This window comes from Orcinus orca, chromosome 10 (assembly GCF_937001465.1).
Source record: "Orcinus orca chromosome 10, mOrcOrc1.1, whole genome shotgun sequence".
Taxonomy (NCBI): domain Eukaryota; kingdom Metazoa; phylum Chordata; class Mammalia; order Artiodactyla; family Delphinidae; genus Orcinus; species Orcinus orca.
This window is the reverse complement of record NC_064568.1, coordinates 36,287,851-36,306,685: the sequence shown is the minus strand read 5'-3', so window position 1 is coordinate 36,306,685 and position 18,835 is coordinate 36,287,851. Positions and strand designations below refer to the sequence as shown.

The following is an 18,835-nucleotide window of genomic DNA, read 5'->3' as shown; positions in this document are numbered from 1 at the left end:
TGTTGATAGACACTTGATTGCTCCCATCTTTTGGCTACTATGAATAATACTGCTGTGAACATGGGTATACAAAGATAACTTCATGTCCCTGCTTTCTGTTCTTTTGGGTATAAACCCAGAAGCAGAATTATTAGATCATATGGTAATTCTATTTGTTGTTGTTTAGTTTTTGTTTCATAATCATAAACTTAACTCCGTAATCCAGCTAGACTTGGAAGGGGATAAGGAAAACTTGGAACCCAAAAAACTGCAGTGAGAACACAAAGATTATAGGCTATCATGAGCAAATGAGAGAAGGAATGGTCTGGTAGTTAAGATACAATACAAGTCAAATCTATTAGTTATCCACAGTCAGAAATGGTGAGCTTCTTGCTGGTCTTGCCAAACCTGGACCCAAAGCACTCCATGGTTTTCACAATATTCATGCCCTCTTTCACCTTGCTAAAGACCACGTGCTTGCCACCCAACCACCCAGTCTTGGTAGTGTAAATGAAAAACTGGGAACCATTTATGTGGGTCCACAATTTGCCATGTACAAGATGTGAAGACCCATATGCTTCAGAGTGATGCTTATTATCAAATTTCCCCTTGTAGATAACTTGCTGCCAGTGCCATTATGGCATGTGAAGTCACCACCCTGGTACATAAACCCTGGAATAGTTCTGTGAAAGTAGGGACCTTTATAACCAAATCCTTTCTCCTCAGTGCTCAGAACACTCAAGTTTTCTGCTGTCTATGGAACTTTGTCTGCAAACAGTTCAAATGAGACATGGTCCAAGGTGACATCAACAGTGAATGTCAAAGAACACTGTGGGGTTGACCATGGTGGGGTAGTGCAGGGTGGCTTCGGGTGGCATCGGCAAAGCCCTATTTTTAATTTTTTGAGAAACCACCAACATGTTTTCCATAGCAGCTGTACCATTTTACATTCCTAGCAGCAGGGCACAAGGGTTCAAATTTCTCCATATCCTCACTGACACTTTCTATTTTCTGTTTTTTTTTTTTCCTTAGAGTAGCCATCCTAAAGGATGTGAAGTGGTATCTCCTTGTGATTTTTATTTGCATTTTCCTAATGATTAGTGATGTTAAGCACTTCTTTTCATGCGCTTATCGGCTATTTGTATATTCTTCTTTGGAGAAATGTGTATTCAAATTCTTTTGCCTATATTCAAATCTAGTTGTATTTATTTATTTATTTAGTTAGTTAGTTAGTTATGGCTGTGTTGGGTCTTAGTTTTGGCACGTGGGATCTTTCGTTGCAGCGCATGGGCTTCTCTTTAGTTGTGGCACACGGCCTCTCTAGTTGTGGCGCACGGGCTTAGTTGCCCTGTGGCATGTGGGATCTTAGTTCCCTGACCAGGGATCTAACCCATGTCCCCTGCTTTGGAAGGTGGATTCTTAAGCACTGGACCCCCAGGGAAGTCCCCAGTTGTTTTTTTGTTGTTGCATTTTAGTTCTTTATATACTTTGGATATTAATCCCTTATCAGATATGTGATTTGAAGATATTTTCTCCCATTCCATGGGTTGCCTTTTTATTCTGTTGATAGTGTCCTTTGTGTAACTAGGACACAAAGGTTTTCATTTTGGTGACGTCCAATTTGTCTATTTTTCCTTATTGCTTGTGACTTTGTGTCATGTATAAGAAATCATTACCAAATCCAATGTCGTGAAGCTTTCTTCCATGTGTTCTTTTAAGAATTTTACAGTGTTAGATCTTATGTTCAGATCTTTGATCCATTTTGAGTTAAATTTTGCATATGGTCTTAGGTAAGGGTCCAAGTTCATTCTTTTGCATGTGAATATGCAGTTTTCCCAGGACAATGTGTTGAAAAGGCTGTCTTTTTCCCCATTGAATGATGTTGGCACCCTTGTTGAAAATCATTTGACTATATATATATATGAGGTTTTATTTTTGGGTTGTCTTTTCTATTCCATTGGTCTCTCAGTCTGTCTTTATTCCAGTACCACATATTTTGATTACTGTAGGTTTGTAATTAGTTTTGAAACTGAAAAGTGTGAGTCTTCCCACTTTGTTCTTTTTCAAGTTTGTTTTGGCTATTTGGGGGTCCCTTGAGATTCCATATGAATTTTAGGATGAATTTTTCTCTTTCTGCAAAAAAAGTTGTTGGGATTTTGATAGGGATTTTGCACGCTTATTTCCTCATGTGAGCTTTAGTATCAACTTGTCTAGCTGTATTTTTAAAACGCTTGGTATTTTTATTGTGATAGCATTATATTTTTAAATTACCTTAGGTATAGCTGACATCTTTGGGATCCTGAATTGTACTATCCAAGAACAAGGAATGTTTGTCCATTTGTTCAAGTCTACTTCTGTATCTTTCAGTAGTGCTTTAAAGATTTTTTCATATAGGTTTTGCATATTTCTAAGTATTTTATCTTCTTTGTTGCTATTATAAATGGGCTTTCTCTACTTTTACATCTATTGATTGATTTCTTTATGCCAATTTACATCCTGTTACCTTCCTAAAATCATTTAATGTTTGAGTTTATCATTGATTCTCTGGGACTTTCTAAGTGCACACTATCTGTAAATAGAGATAGTTTTACTTATTATTTTCCAAGTCTTATTCCTCTAATTACTTTCTCTTGTCTAATTGCATTTTCTAATACCTCCAGTACAATATTGAATAGTAGTGGAGACAGTAGGCTTCATTACCTTGTTCCTAAAATTAGTGGAAATACCTCTAGTGTTTATGCCTTAAGAAAAATGCTAGCTTTAGGGTTTTGTTTATTTAATAATGTAGCTGTTGATTTCTATTTTCTTAAATTTTTTTTTTGTCACAGGCTATTTAAGTACCCGTGGAGATAATCATATGTTTGTCTCCTTAGATCTATTCACATGGTGAATTATATTAATTGATTTGCTAATATTGAGACAACCTTGCAATCCTTTAATAAATCCCACTTAGCCATGGTGTATCATTTTTTTTAACATCTTTATTGGAGTATAATTGCTTTACAATGGTGTGTTAGTTTCTGTTTTATAACAAAGCGAATCAGTTATACATATACATATGTTCCCATATCTCTTCCCTCTTGCGTCTCCCTCCCACCCTCCCTATCCCACCCCTCTAGTGGTATTAGATTTTGTGGTATTAGATTTTAATGTGGTATTAGATTTTGTCCATTAATATGCTATTTAGAACTTTATCATTGATATGTGATACTGGCTTGCAATTTTTTTTTGTATTTCTTTATACAGGTTTGAAGCAAAGTTATACTTGCTTCATATAAAGAATTTTGACATTTTCCATCTTTTTCAGTACTCTGGAGCAATTTATGTTGCATTGGGGCTGTGTGGTCATTCTTTTGTAAAACCATTTGGACATGGGGCTTTTCTAGTTTTTCTATAACTTTATTTTTCTACAGGTATTTGATCTTTTTAAGCTTTCTTTTTTCTAATGGAGTCAATTTTGGTATACTTTGTTTCTCTAGAAAATTATCCATGTTACCTAGTTTTAAAAATATATTTGCATAGACAACTCTTGTTGTCTTGCTTTGTATGTTGCTTTTGAGACATCTGATGTCAAAGTCCCCTTCTCTTGTAAGTTGTTTGATTTTTTTTTTTCTTGGAGACCTTGGAGATTTTTTTTTTTTTTCATCTTTAAAGTCTAATCATTTTACTAGGGTATGTCCTAGAGTTGATCATTCTGATATTTTTTCCCAAGTACACAATGGGCCTTTTAAATGTATAAATTCAGATATTCTTTTATTTCTGGAAAATATTCTTGAATTGTAGTTTTAAATATTAGTTCTGTTCCATTGTTTTGCTTCTCTTCATCAGAGACTCCATACTATCTATCTATCCATTTATCTATCTGTTGTGTTGCTTCTTCTTTGTTTCTAATTCAACTACTTTCTGATCCTTTTCTGTTCTTTCTTTTTCTAATTTTCATTCTCTTGGTTTTATTCGTGACTTTCTTAAATGTATTTTATTAACTTTTTAATTTGACTGTATTATTCTATGGCCAACTTGTAATTTAGCTTTCCTTCATAAGATAATTTAGTTTCTTCCATTTTTTTCCCGAGTCCAATTAAATATCGTTTCTTTTCTTCCTGTTATTTGCCTATTTCTATGTTTTATTTTTCATATGCCCAAATACTTTGAAGAGATTTACTTTAGTTTGAAGTGTTGTGTTAGTTTTCTTCTCCTTTGTCTTTTTTTGCGGGGTGTGAGAATTTTCATCAATTAAGGTGTTTTCTTTCTTTTTCTTATAGTAGCTTTATATAAATGTAGCCTTTCACCTACCTATTTCATTGATTTGTAAAGATTTACAAGATTTCTAGTCCCAGGGCGCCCTCCTCTGTTAGTATAGCAAACTGTTTTTATTTATTTATTTATTTTTTAATAAATGGCCATGTAGGGGGGCGGGTGTTGGGGAGAAGGGTCATGTGTCCTCCAAATTTTTTGTTCTCTCTTGCAGGACTCTACTTTTCACTTTTGTTTCTTTCTCCCTCACCCTCCAATCTCCAAAGGATTCCTATTCTTTCCTTTTACCTTCCCCCCTCATAAGTCATGCCTTTCAGAGAATCCTACCTTGAACGCATGCAGCTAAATCCCTTCCTTTTAGTAAGTGCTGTGATTTACCAGGACTCTTGTTTTTGCAGTTAGGAGAGACTTTCTCTTTCTGGAAGGATTTTAGGTCCATATGGGGGCTACCATACACCACTCTTCTGCACAGTTTTTCCCAGACTGCCCTTGTTCTCCATGAAGGCTTGCAGCTGCAGTGTGAGTGAGAGTGCACTGGGAGTTGATGTTTATTTTTCTACTTGAAGATAATGTGAGTTTGGACATTCTCTTTATTCTAGTTATGCTAAAGGTGTACGTTTTGGGTAGTGCTATTTGTTTTTCTTGCTTTTCTTTTCCTCTTCTCTTTTTTTAAAAAGTGTGCTGGGAGAGTTGAATTGATGTGGCCATTGTTATCATGGTTGTCCAGAATTCCATTTCTTGAGTTTTATATCATTTAGAGTATCTTTGGCTATAAATTACAAAGATGCTTGGCTCAGATTGGCTTAGAAAACAGGGAAATTCATTTCTTTACATGTAACAAGAAATCTGATGCAGGACATCTCAGGCTTGGACCTCAGGGCTCTGTCTGGTGTCTGCTGGCTTTGTTCTCAGGGAAGATGGCAGCAGCAGTTTCAGAAGCACAAGGTCCAGAGTCCATTGACTCCTGCTGTGGATTAGATTCCCTAGAAATAGAGCCTGTTTCAGGGATTCACGTACAAGTGATTTTTTGATGCAGTCCTCTCAGGAGAATCTACAAGCAAGTGAAGGAGGCAGGATAAGATGGAGGAAGCATCTAGGCAGAGGTGGGGTTTTAGGAGAAGCTAGCCTCTGATCCCACAGGGAATTCTGGAGCATGAATGACAACACAGAGTTTGTCTTGAGGGAGACAGGACAAGGGGGCTTGATTCTATATCTCTGCATCAGTCACTGGTCAGTCACAACTGGGTCCTGTAGCCACTCCTAAACAATTACAGTCGGGACCCAGCCCCACCAGGATTGACGTAGACTAGTTGAGATATACCCCTGGAGCTGGGGATGGTTCATCTTCCCCTGAGTCATGTGAGAAAGGAATAAATCTGGAGCAAAAGTGAGGTGCAGTTAGGAGGCAATGGATATCCCTCAGGCGGCCAGCCACGTGTGTGGCAGGTACCTATCTTGTGCCAGGACTGGGGCACAGTGGTGAGCGCCCCCAGCAAAGGGCTCTCGGTCTAGCCAGGAAGACAGGCAGTGAGAAAGCTGGGTGTCTGGGTTCTGATGGGTACTGTGATGACAGAGCAAGGTAAGGGAATAGAGATGTCTTGGAGGGGCTGCTTTACATCAGGTGGTGAGGAAAGGCCTCGCTGGGGTGAACATTTGAGCTGAGGCCTGCAGTGCAGGGGGAGAAGAGAATTCTGGTTGAGGGAACAACGGTGTCGAAGCTGAGAGGTGGAGACACGTCTGGGGGATGTGAGGAGCAGTAGGGGGTTAATGCAGCCGGAGTGGACCAGAGAGGGTGCTGTAGCCTGGGAGACACTGGAGACGGAGGCCGGACGCCATGAGGCAGGCACAGGTGTTAAGAAGGAACGCGTTCACGGGCCTGCAGTGTGAGAGGAGTCAGGGAAGGGCTTTGAGCAGAGGACCGGCTTGACCATTTACATGTTTAAAATATCTTTTTTTTTCCTGCCAAGTGGAAAATGGGTTTTAAGGGGGCAAGAGGGGGAGGCAGAGAGGTCAGTGAAGAGTGGGAAGCAAAATGGGCAGACTCAGGGACTGATGTGATCCTGGGGGCGGGGGTGGCATAGAAGAGGCACGACGGGTGCTGGTGGCTGGGGGCCAGGTAGGAGGTGTGCCCAGGAATGCAGAAGGGATGCCCCAAACTCATGTCCCCAGAGCCTGGGGCCCAGCTGGCCCACAGTGTTGTGGCGGGAGGGTGGAGCCCTCCTGATTCCGCTTTCTCTGCTCCACATGGGCAGGGTTCTGGAGCACTTCAGCAATCTTTCGAGAGAAGTGAACCTGGACTACGAGCGCAGCATGAACAAGATCAGCTTTGACAAAATCGTCTCCTCCAAGCCCACGACGTTCTCCTATGTGACCCTGCCTGAGGAAGAGGAGGAGAAGGTGCCCAAGCAAGGTGACGCTGGCTAGACAGAGGCAGGCCCACGGCCACCCACGGCCAGAGCCCCTCCTGCCCCTCCCTCTGGGACCTCCCCTGTCCCCAGCATTCATCACCTTCTTTTCCTACCTGTCTGGAGAGCTGGGGGTTGGGGTTGTGGGGGTGGGGTAGAAGAAGGCTCTTTGATTTATTATTTTTTTAATTTTAATTTTAAAATATTTATTATTTATTTATTTATATGGGCTGTGCCCGGTCTTTTTTTTTTTTTTTTTTTTTTTTGGCGGTACGCGGGCCTCTCACTGTCGTGGCCTCTCCAGTTGTGGAGCACAGGCTCTGGACGTGCAGGCTCAGCAGCCATGGCTCACGGGCCCAGCCGCTCCGCAGCATGTGGGATCTTCCCGGACCGGGGCACGAACCCATGTCCCCTGCATCAGCAGGCGGACTCTCAACCACTGTGCCACCAGGGAAGCCCTGTGCCCGGTCTTAGTTGTAGCATGTGGGATCTTTTTAGTCGCGGCATGTGGACTTCTTAGTTGTGGCACGCATGTGGGATCTAGTTCCCCGACCAGGTATCGAACTTGGGCCCCCTGCAGTGGGAGCGCAGAATCTTACCCACTGGACCACCAGGGAAGTCCCCGAAGGCTCTTTTAAAAATAGTAGTCTGAGCAGTGCAGAAGTAGCAAGGTAAACATGGACTAGGAAAGCAATTGTCCAGAAGTGGATGAAAAGTGCTCTGATTTTCTGACCTAGGGACATGCAGTCCTTTTCTTCCTCCAGTAGCAAGAGTAGGTTGGAACTGCTGCAGCTCCATTTGACATGTGGCAGACCGAGTCTCAGAGCTCCTTGCTTGGAGCTCTCTGATCCCTGCCCCAGCTTCCATGTGTGTGAGGTACCCAGGAAACTGGGGTGGGGTGCAGACCGTGGGCACTCCCAGGGGCCTGATGCCCACGTCTTCCTTTCTTGGTGCTCCAGGGCAGGCCCCAGATGGGCCCCAGGGGTTGTGTGCAGGTTGGCTGGGAGGGAGTGAGGAGGGAGCCCATGGTTCTCACCCACCTTCAAGGGGCCTGTGATCCAGAGTGACCTGGAGGGAATTGGTTTACCCACCCCAGAGTGGGCACTTCACTGTGGAGCCTTGGGGTCACCCAGGAAGGCCATGGGGAAAGAGGGGTTCCAGGGACATGGGTGTCTCTTCCAGGGAGGAGGCAGGAGTTGTTCCCTCCATCAATACCTGGTAGATCTGCCCTGACCCCTGGTACATCCAAGGCCCATCTGACATGGCCCTTGACCCCCATCCCTGCAGGACTGGTGAGTGTCCCCCAGTACCCATTCCAGGAACAGAAGGCAGACTTCACCTTCGTGTCCTTGCTCACACGGTCGGAGGTCATCACGGCCCTCAGCAAAGTGCGGGCCGAGTGCAGCAAGGTGACCGCTATGTCCCTCTTCCACTCAAGCCTCTCCAAGTACAGCCGCTTAGAGGAGTTCGAACAAATCCAGTCACAGACCTACTCCCAGGTGCGTGGGCATCCAGGGCACAGAGGGTGATAGCGGGCCAGGGCCTCGGAGCTGATGGGCACAGACAGGGGCCCTGGGAAGCCCGGAGTTGATCAGCCGAGAGCCCCTGCTTTCCTTAAAACCAGGCCTTGCCTCTTCCTAGACCTTGCGGGAAGCTGGGGCGGGTGCCAACCGGGTGTTTCATCTTAGAGAGAAAAGGAAAACCAGGCTGGGCTCCCTTTCTAGTCCTTTTCCATCCCAACACTGGTGGCCTCTGAAGCAGACTCCCAGTCTTGGAAAGGGGAGCAGGAACCCCATGCACCCCCATATCTACCTGAGCATGGGAGTGTGAGGGGGAGAGGTGTAGCCTCATGGGAGACAGGCACCAGTGGGCCCAGGAGGAAAGCTCCTTTCTGCTCCACTCTGTGCCTCGATCTCTCTCTCTCTGCCTCATTCTCTGTATCTCTGTGTCTCTCCCTTGGCTGGAGGGAAAGCCCTGCTTTTGCTGCCCCTCCCTCCCTCATCCCCCCACCTCCAGAAGCCCTGGTCCCTGGGGGTCATAGGGGGTGTTGGTTGGCAGGGCTTGGCAGTAAGTTGGGGTTGTGGGGAGATCCCTTCATGGTCATCTGAGTCTGGAGAGTGCCCGAGCATGGTGGCTGTGGGCAGTGCGCCCCGCAGGCAGCCACATGATGCCACTTGTGGCCACCGCAGGTGCAGATGTTCCTCAAGGACAGCTGGATCACCACGCTCAAGGTGGTCATGCGCAGCAGCCTGCGTGACATGAGCAAGGGCTGGTACAACCTCTACGAGACCAACTGGGAGGTGTACCTCATGTCGAAGCTGCGCAGGCTGATGGAGCTGCTCAAGTACATGCTGCAGGACACACTGCGCTTCCTGGTGCAAAACTCTCTCGCCAGCTTCGCGCAGTTCATCAGCGATGCCTGCTGCAGCGTGCTCGACTGCGCCGATGACATGGTCTGGGGCGAAGACTTCATAAACAGCCCCTATAGGTGGGGCTCGGCTGGGCAGAGTCACCTGTCGACACCAGAGCTGTTCCTTGTCAGGCGCTGACGGCTAGGGCGGTACAGGGTCAGGGGGCCAGGGCAGCCAGGGGCAGGGTGCCCAGCACTGCTGGGTCCTGGACACAAGGGTGGGCCTGGCTCCTGCCCTGGTTGCTGGGGAATGTCCCAGCAGCTCTGCCTGGCATGTCTTCTGGTGACTTCCATCTCTGTCACTGAGTTCCTCAGTTGAGAAATGTTTTTTGAGCACTTGCCATGAACCAGGTGGGGTTCTAGGGGAACAAGAGGGGTGCGGCCCCTGCTCTCACATGAGCACAGACAGCAATCAAAGAAATAAACACATACAGTCATTGCTGATCTCGGCAGGGGCTCTGACATATCCAGGAGAGGGGGCGTTGCCAAGGGGGTCAGGGATGAGGTGGCATCTGAACCAAGAACTGAGACAGAGGAAACCAGCCATGAGGGGATGGTGGGGAGGGGGCACCAGCTGGAGGGCCTGGAGGCACGGAGGGAAGAGAAAAGTTGGGGCCGTCATGGAAGGAAAGGCCAGTGGCTATGGCTGGAGAGGGAAAGGCAGGGGGGGTTGGTCAGGTTGACTCGGGAGAGGTTGCGAGGACCAGGCCAGACCATGTAGAGCCTCCTGCGGTCATGGTTGGGGGCTGGATTTATTCCGATTGTGGTCAGCAGCCATCAGAGGGGAGTAACAATCCAAATTATATTCCAAAACCATGCTCTGGGTTTGTGAGGATGAGTGAGGCAGAAGAGAAGTGAGACCAAGGCTCTTACCATTGTCTAGAAAAGGGGTGATGGGGCTGGGTAGGGCAGATTTGGGGCAGTGAATAGGCTGTAGTGCTGGGGAGAGGATGTGTAGGAGGAAGAGGGCAGGGGAGGAGACCAGGCTGACTCCTGGGGTCCACTGAGCCCTGATGGGAGTCAGGGAACATGGAATGTCTGAAATGCTCATTTGAGGTCAGGGTGGTTGGCAATCCAGAGTGCGGAGGAGGCTCGGCTGGGATCTAGGCTTGAAGGTCGTTGCATGTAGTGGGTGTCTGGAGCCAAGGATGGTGGGCTCCCAGGGAGAGCATGGACGCCACAAGTGCCCAGGGCCTCTCCAACCTTCCCTGATGACCTCAGGACCGCGTGGAGGTCGTTCTCCCTCTCCCTGGTGCCCATGGGCCTCTGGGCAAGTGGCAGGAATGGAGGAGCCTGTCTGGTTGGTGTGGGTCTTTCTCTCTGGTAACTTGGAGGTTTCTGGGAAGAGGGCAGAGGCAAGTCTCGTGCATGAAGAAGCTCCAGAGCCATAATGCCGGCAGCAAGGGCAGGGACTGGGCTTCCTGTGCGCAGCCCTCTTCAGGCCCCTGCCCACAATCCGCCCGACCACTGTCCCCGCAGGCCCCGCAAGAATCCCCTGTTCATCGTGGACCTGGTGCTGGACAGCTCAGGGGTGCACTACAGCACGCCGTTGGAGCAGTTCGAGACTTCTCTGCTCAACCTCTTTGACAAGGGCATCCTGGCCACCCACACGGTGCCCCAGCTGGAGAAGGTACAGTGGCACTTATGCCAGGGTGCTGCCACAGTGTCAGAGCAGTTCAACTTCATCATGGCTGGCAGTGTGCTCAGCCCTTTAATTCTTGAATAGCTCATTTAGTCCTCACCACAAGCTGAACTGGGTACCATTAACATCCCCATTTTGTAGATGAGGCTTGGAGAAGTTTTGCCCAAAGTCACATAGCTGCTAAGGGTCAGACCTGCGATTGGAACTAGGCTTGCTCACCCACTCCTGCCACAGCCATGTCTGACCCAGATCCCATCCAGCTCCTGACCTCTCTCTTCCACTCAAGATGTAGACAGAGACTGACCTCCACTCTCGGGACCCCTTCTCAAAGGTCCTCATTCGTCACCACAGCACAGCCTGCTACCCCAGGCCCCACAGCTGCTGTAACTCTAGTCCCCTCTTCTGTCCCTTGCTGGTCAGTCGGAGACATCAGTGACCTGGTTGTCCCATTGGCCTTGAGCTGAGCCAGGCAAGGCAGAGGAAGATGCTGTCCCTTGGTGGGCCACCTGGGCCTCCCGCCTTGTATTAGTCCACAGCCTCATCTAAGAGACGTGGCAGCAGACCCTCTGCCCTGCCCCCACCATGCTGTCTATGCTCGGCCACGCTGCCGCTCACTCAGTCTTTGGACCACACTCCAACCCTTCTGCCCGCCTGCCCTGTGGCTCATCCAGCTCTGTGCGCCTCCCCACCTTGCCCCACAGCTGGTGATGGAGGACATCTTCATCAGCGGTGACCCCCTGCTGGAGTCGGTGGGGCTTCATGAGCTGCTGGTGGAGGAGCTGCGGGCCGTCATCGCCAATGCTGTGTGCAAGGCCATAATCCCACTGCAGGCCTACGCCAAGGAGTACAGAAAGTACCTGGAACTGAACAACAATGATGTTGGCACCTTCCTCAAGTGCGTGGGTGCGTCAGAGTGTGTCTGCCTGTCTGTGTGACCCCCACTCACCCTCTCACCACCCTCTGCCCCTCGTGGGTGCCCGCTGTCCACAGGGCCTTCCAGACGCAATGCCCGTCGGCCGAGGAGGTGCGGGAGGTGGTGCTCACCCACCTGCAGGAGAAAGAGATCCTGGACAGCTCGTTGCCCAGCATCATCATCATCGGTCCCTTCTACGTCAACGTCAACAACGTCAAACAGAGCCTGTCCAAGAAGTGCAAGGCCCTGGCCACTTCCATGCTGGACATCCTGGCTAAGAACCTGCACAAGGAGGTGGATGATGTAGGTGCCCACCTGCCCGGCCCCAGAGACCGCACCAGCACACACACCGTGCATATGTAGTGAACTCCCATGAGTGAGGCTCAGGGGTGTCTGCAGACATCCAGGCCAATGGAAGGGTCTGGAAGTCACCCTGCCTCGACCCTGCCTGGGGTCATATGGGAGGTCCCAGGAAGTGGGGGCTTCTATCTTTTCCCCTGGACTTGTAAAGAGCTGGGAACCCCTCACAAAGAACACCCTGAGATGATCATTTCGCAGAGCTGAGGGTGTGCAGGTGCAGGCGGCTGGGGAGGGGGAAACGCACTGGGTGACCTTCAGCTCCCCAGTGTGCTGGAAGGGAGCACCTCTTTTCAGAATGCACCGTAGGATGTGGTGGGGTGGGGGCAGTTCCCTGTTGGGAGATACTGGGACCAAGAAGGAGGAGCAGGCCCCTGGGAAGGCAAGGGAGGGGCACACGGCCTCCCCAGCACCCTCCCCCTCCTGCCAGATCTGTGAAGAGTTCCGCAGCATCAGCCGCAAGATCTACGAGAAGCCCAACAGCATTGAGGAGCTGGCTGAGCTTCGTGAGTGGATGAAGGGCATCCCTGAGAAGCTGGTGGGGCTGGAGGTGAGGCGGGTACATGGGGGGCTGGGGGCTGGGGGCTGGGGACAGGCAGGGGCTGGGAGAGCAGGAGCCGGGAGGCTGGGAGTGAGGTAGACACACAGAGGACAGTTGGCCTCGGAGGGTTATGAGGCTGGGTGCACGATGCAGATTCAGAGCTATGCTGTTTGGGCTGTCAGGAGGGCATGAGTGGGGGGCTGGAGTTTGGAGGTGTGGTGGCCCAGGCCCTTGGAGCCCTGAGCCCAATGCCAGCACCTCCTCCACCACCCCAGGCCTCCCCTCTCTGGAAGAGGGCACCCTCTCCCTAACACCCAACCACTTTGGGGAGCCTGGTCCCAGTTACCCTCCCACCTCCCAGGTACACATAGTTCTCATCAATGCCTATACATGCAGGATCGGATTGCGAAGGTCATGGATGACTACCAAGTCATGGACGAGTTCTTTTACAACCTCAGCACAGATGACTTCAATGACAAGTGAGTGTGAGGTCGGTCCTCACTCCAGGCAGGTGGTGGATAGCGGGAGGTGGGGGAGGAGGTGCTGAGCCATGGCGGCTGCAGGCTGTGCAGTCACACGTCTCCACGTGGGCCAGGGCCACGTGGCCAGTGGGGCAGAAGGAAATCATTTGGCCCTCTTGGTCTAGGGACCCTGCTGCCCCCCACTCTGTCTCCATTCTCTATCCCATCATTGGCCTGACACACACATGTTCACCGGGCCTGGGATCCCCTTGTTTGTGGTTGAGGCCCTTGGGGGTCCTTGGGAGCATGGCGAGAAGGCAAAGCCCAGCGTGGTGGGCGGTCCCTGGGGAGGAGCACTTGTCCCCACCCAGCTCGAGAGCCTCATAGGAAATAGCCTCAGGTTGGGACTGTCTTACTGAGGCCAAGAGACCCCTTGCCCAGCCTGTCTTATAGCCTGGGGCTGGATCCAGGTTGCCAGCGTCTGGCAGAGACTAGCACTGTCTCCTGGGAACCCTGCCCAGGAGCCCTAAGTCACCTGCTTTATGGGACATCCTGGTGCTCAGGGTGGCCTCCCCCACGATCTGCAGCCCAAGGCCAACTGCAAGCAGAATCTCTGAAGCCCACAGGGTCACCAGGTCAGCCAGGCAGAGGGAGTTGATATGAAGGAAGCTGGTCTGGTGGCCCTGTCTGGTCACCAAGGAAATGCAGGCCAGAGGCTGTCACTTTGCCTCATCTGAGCTGAGGCCCTTTACAGACCTGGGGAACTCAGGATCGCTTCTCTCATTTTGGACACCATTCCCTTCTTGTCCTGTCACTGCGCTGGGCACATTGGGTGTGCATCTCCCTGGAAGCTGCCCACAATCCCAGGGCGGGGACTGCTTTCCCTGCCAGGCAGCCCCACACTGCAGTGGTGGCAGTGGCTGCCTCCAGGCTCACTTCTACCTCCCGGTTGCCCAGCCCCGGCTGCTCCAGCTGCCGCCTGGATCCCCCATTCTCCCCTTCACCCTGGCCTGCACACCCCATGATTTCAGTGTGACATTCCCCCCCATAACCCATCCCTTCCCCATCCAGATGGGCTGCCAGCAACTGGCCTGCTAAGATCCTCGGGCAGATAGAGATGGTACGGCAGCAACACATGGAAGATGAGGAGAAGTTCCGCAAAATCCACATCATGGATCAGAACAACTTCCAGGAGAAGCTGGAAGGGCTGCAGGTGGCGCTGGGTTGAGAACACACACACACACACACACACACACACACACACACACACACACACACACCACACACCATACACACACACATACCACCCACACACCACACACACACACACACCACACCCACCCACCACACCCACCCACCACACCCACCACACACACACACACACACACACACACACACACACACACACACACACACACACACACACACACACACACACACACACACACACACACACACCCCACACAGCTCTCCAGGGCCAGGACTTGCCCCTTGCAGTCAGGAGGTGCTGTGTCAATGTTTGCTGGGCGAGTGAACAAGTAGCTAAAAGAATGAACTGAAAGGCCAGAGAGGTGCCTGGGCAGCAAGTTCCAGGAAATTTCAGAGTAGCAAAGAGCCCCAACCCCTCTGTTGTGTCCTCATGGGCACTGTGTCTCCATCGGACCTTGCTGTGTTACCTTGGGGTGGTCAGCTGCCTGTGATAGGCCAGGAACCTCTCACTCCAGGAGAAAGTCCCCTCAGAACTGGGAGATGTTGATGCTCTGGGGACCTCAGTTTCCCTGGGTGTGCACAGGGATGCATGAGCATAGGTGGGCCCACAGAGGCCTCTGATCCCTTGCTCCTTGGCCTGCAGCTGGTGGTAGCTGGCTTCTCCAGCCACGTGGAGATTGCGCGAGCGCATGAGATTGCCAACGAGGTGCGCCGGGTCAAGAAGCAGCTGAAGGACTGCCAGCAGCTGGCGATGCTCTACAACAACCGCGAGCACATCTTTGGCTTGCCCATCACCAACGTAGGCCTCCTCTGGGTGCACTGCCCCCCAGCCCTGAGAAGGGCTTGAGGAGGAGCCCATGGCATTTGCGGCCACATCTGGAGCCAGCTGCCAAGTAGCAGGGCCCTGGCATTTGGGGGGGGTGCAGGACTGAGCAGGCTGCAGAGAAGAGCTTACCCCCGTCTCCTGGCCCCTAGGGCGAGGAGGCTGCCTGGACCCAAGCAGGAGGCTGGAGGCTCAGTGCAGGCCTTGCTCAGCCACTCAGAGCCCAGAGCCCATGGGGGGAAGGAAGAAGGGAGGCCAGGCCTGAGTCCATGGGGACAGGATCAGGGACAGCAGCCAGGAGCAAGGAGGGGCCCCAGAAGGAGCAGCGTGGAGAGAGACTGGGGAGCACCCCGACACAGCCCCAGCTTTTCTGCCCCTGCAGTATGACAAGCTCTCCAGGATGGTGAAGGAGTTCCAGCCCTACCTGGACCTCTGGACCACAGCCTCCGACTGGCTGCGCTGGTCAGAGAGCTGGATGAACGACCCCCTGTCAGCCATCGACGCAGAGCAGCTGGAGAAGAACGTCATCGAGTCGTTCAAGACCATGCACAAGTGCGTGAAGCAGTTCAAGGACATTCCAGGTAGGCAGCCCAGCCAGCCCGTCCCCTCCTTCCCTGCCTGTGCCAGCTGCCTCTCACCCCTGCCTGCCCTGCCCGGCAGCCTGCCAGGATGTGGCCTTAGACATCCAGGCCCGCATTGAGGAGTTCAAGCCGTACATCCCGCTGATCCAGGGGCTACGCAACCCTGGCATGAGGACCCACCACTGGGACATGCTGTCCAATGAGATCAACATTAATGTCAGGCCCAAGGCCAACCTGACCTTCGCCCGCTGCCTTGAGATGAACCTGCAGGACCACACTGAGAGCATCAGCAAGGTGGCCAAGGTGGCTGGCAAGGAGTACGCCATCGAGCAGGTGGGCCACCACCAGCAGGCCCGCCCTGCCCCACCCACATGCTGCCCAATGGTGTGGGAATGTGACAGTACTGGGCCCCATCCCTGGGGCCCCATTCACCAGGCCAAGAGGTTGAGGTGCATCCTATTAAGTGCGTTAATAATGCATATGAAGTGCTTGGCATGGTGTCTACCACCCCTATTATTATTCAGTTATTCCTCTCAAGTTATTCCTCTCTCAGGAAGGTGCTGATAGCATTACCTCATTTAACAGGTGAGCAAATTAAGGCTCAGAGAGGTTCAGCAATTGGCCAAGGTGGCATAGCCAATAAGGGCTGGAACTGGGACCAGAGCTCCTAACCAGTGCCTTAGCTGCCTCCCAACATGCTTGTTCATGCATGTTGTACACATACACCACATGTGAGAGCGAGTCAGCCTTGGATTCCAATGAGGGTCCATGGGGGATTTGTTGACCAGACAAGCTGAGAGTTTGTTGAGGGGGCCTGAGTGAAGATCATGGCCGGGTAGAACCTGCCCTTCCCCGCCCAGTGCTGCTTAGTGTGGGCCGGCTCTTTCCCGGGACCCAGCCTTGACTCGTTCCTACTCCAGGCACTGGACAAGATGGAGAAGGAGTGGTCCACCATCCTGTTCAACGTGATGCCCTACAAGGAGACAGAGACCTACATCCTCAAGAGCCCAGATGAGGCCTCTCAACTGCTTGATGACCACATCGTCATGACCCAGAGCATGACCTTCTCGCCCTACAAGAAGCCCTTCGAGCAACGCATCAACTCCTGGGAGAACAAGCTGAAGCTGACCCAGGTGGGCCCTTCCTGTCCTCCCCTCCCCCATCCCCCCACCCTCGCAGCACCCTGTCCCAAGGCTGCTCTTTATGGTGTCTGGGTGGGGCTGGAAGTGCTGGAGTGCCTTGCGGAAGGTTTGCACAGCTCCTGGCTCTCTGCCAGTCCCCTCACAAAGAGGAGGGGGACTAGAATGGCGCTCTCCGTCTCAGGTTCGGCTGCTGGAGGAGGCAATTCAGAACGTGCCGGTGGGGCCAGTGTTTGGTCCAAAGCTGCAGCTGAGGAGGGGTGTGAGAGCTGCCAGCAGACCCCCAAAGTGATGCCTAGGCTTGGGACAGCTAGGACCTCCAGTCTCAGGACTTTCTGGGCTGGACACCACAAGGCCCTGAGGCTCCTCAAAGTCCCCTCCTACTCGGCCCTGAGCTTCTCACTCGCAGCTTCTCACTTGGAGCTGGCTTGGGGTAAGAGAGCCAGGGCACTAGGGACCGCTGCTCTTTGGGGCTCTCAAGGCCAGTGGCCGGCACTATCTGCAGAACCCTGAGGTCAGTGCCAGGGCCAGGCTTACTGGTATGATTCTGACAGCCCCTTTCTGGGAGCTGTTCAGAAACTTCCAGTGAAGGCCAGAAGCTGAGCGAGCAGGGCCTGCCTGTATGTTCCTTGGGTCACCCAGAGAGGCCTGAGCTCATCAGCATTGTCCCTGGGTCTCCGTCCTTTGCTCACACTGTCCTCTCTACCTGGAGTTCCATCTCCTCCAGGGCTCAGCATCGAGCGGCCCTCATTGATTCCCCCACACCTGCCTGCAAGGTATTCCCATCGAGGCCCTTGGTCGGTGCCTCTTACAGAACCCATCACACACACTGGGCCCTTGGTGATTCAGAGGCAGAACTGGCTGTTTAGAGGATTGTGGGCTCCTCAAGGGCAGGGACCACACCCTCCTCTGTTTCCTCTGGAGCCCACATGGACTTGACCTGGGCCTGACACAGGCTGGCCACAGCACACTGTCTCATGAAGAAGAGAATGAACGAATGAATGAATGGGTTTGCACTGATAGGAAATGGCAAGAGATAAATTTGGAAAGGGGAATCTGGAGGCAGAGGGGAAAGTGGCTTGAAGAGGTCTCACTCTTGGACTGATGTTTCACAGAGTATTTTAGGGGATCTCAAGCTCAAGTCCCAGTACACCTCAAAGAATCGAGGGGTCATAGACCCAAAGTCCTCCCAGGAGAGGAGACTGGTTTGGTCTTCCATGCACTGGGCTCTTTCCTTGTTACTTTAGGGTTTGCTGGTTGGGGCGTGGTTCTCTCATAAGAAGAGTGGCTCCCCTGGCTCTGTTGGAGGGTTGGGCATCCTGTGGGGGATTTGCGGTTTCTCTGGAGGGCAGACATCCATGCAGCCTCTTTGTTCCCTGGAGTACCGTGGCTGACAGCGCCATCTAGAAATTTTCCCGTGGACACTGGCTCTGGTGCCCAGTGCTCTGCCTAGAACTCTAGTGGGATAGAATGTCTACGTCATGGGGGACAGGACCCAACTTGGACCCCAGGCCCTGACAGTCCATGCCCTGTTCAGGAGGTGCTAGAGGAGTGGCTGAACTGTCAGCGGGCTTGGCTCTACCTGGAACCCATCTTCAGCTCTGAAGACATCAACCGGCAGTTGCCGGTAGAGAGCAAGCGCTACCAGACCATGGAGCGGATCTGGAGGAAGATCATGAAGAATGCCTACGAGAACCGGGAGGCGAGCTCACCCGGGGATGGGAGGGGGAAGCTGGGACTACCGGGGAGCCTCCTGGTCTTGTCTCTACCGAACAAGAAAGACTGGAGGACAAGTCCAGGGCTTTGGTCTTGGCCCGTGTCCCCCTGGGTGGGCTCCCCAGTCTTGAGAGACATTCCTCAGAAACACAGCAGTTGATGATTTTCCCCTTGGAGATTTGCAGTCCACAGTAGTATTTTTATTATTTAATTTAATTAATTAATTAATTTTATTTGCGGTACGCGGGCCTCTCACTGTTGTGGCCTCTCCCGTTGCGGAGCACAGGCTCCGGGCACGCAGGCTCAGTGCCCATGGCTCACGGGCCTAGCCGCTCTGCGGCATGTGGGATCTTCCCGGACCGGGGCATGAACCCGTGTCCCCTGCATTGGCAGGCGGACTCTCAA

The 18,835-nt window shown here is 51.7% G+C and overlaps 1 protein-coding gene and 1 pseudogene across 1 annotated transcript in view; one reads left to right on the top strand and one right to left on the bottom strand.

The window, feature by feature from the left end:
• Window positions 1–18,835, top strand: part of DNAH1 (dynein axonemal heavy chain 1) — a 79,790-nt gene that overhangs the window by 19,776 nt on the left and 41,179 nt on the right. Inside the window, exons 9-22 of the mRNA XM_049715500.1 lie at window positions 6,486–6,643; window positions 7,926–8,137; window positions 8,828–9,126; window positions 10,528–10,678; window positions 11,392–11,585; window positions 11,681–11,906; window positions 12,391–12,510; window positions 12,898–12,980; window positions 14,034–14,175; window positions 14,815–14,970; window positions 15,377–15,575; window positions 15,655–15,908; window positions 16,496–16,708; window positions 18,252–18,416. Of these exons, the coding sequence (XP_049571457.1) occupies window positions 6,486–6,643; window positions 7,926–8,137; window positions 8,828–9,126; window positions 10,528–10,678; window positions 11,392–11,585; window positions 11,681–11,906; window positions 12,391–12,510; window positions 12,898–12,980; window positions 14,034–14,175; window positions 14,815–14,970; window positions 15,377–15,575; window positions 15,655–15,908; window positions 16,496–16,708; window positions 18,252–18,416 (2,572 nt within the window). The remainder of the gene's footprint in view (window positions 1–6,485; window positions 6,644–7,925; window positions 8,138–8,827; window positions 9,127–10,527; window positions 10,679–11,391; window positions 11,586–11,680; window positions 11,907–12,390; window positions 12,511–12,897; window positions 12,981–14,033; window positions 14,176–14,814; window positions 14,971–15,376; window positions 15,576–15,654; window positions 15,909–16,495; window positions 16,709–18,251; window positions 18,417–18,835) is intronic.
• LOC101269534 (peptidyl-prolyl cis-trans isomerase A-like) lies at window positions 342–824 on the bottom strand (annotated as a pseudogene).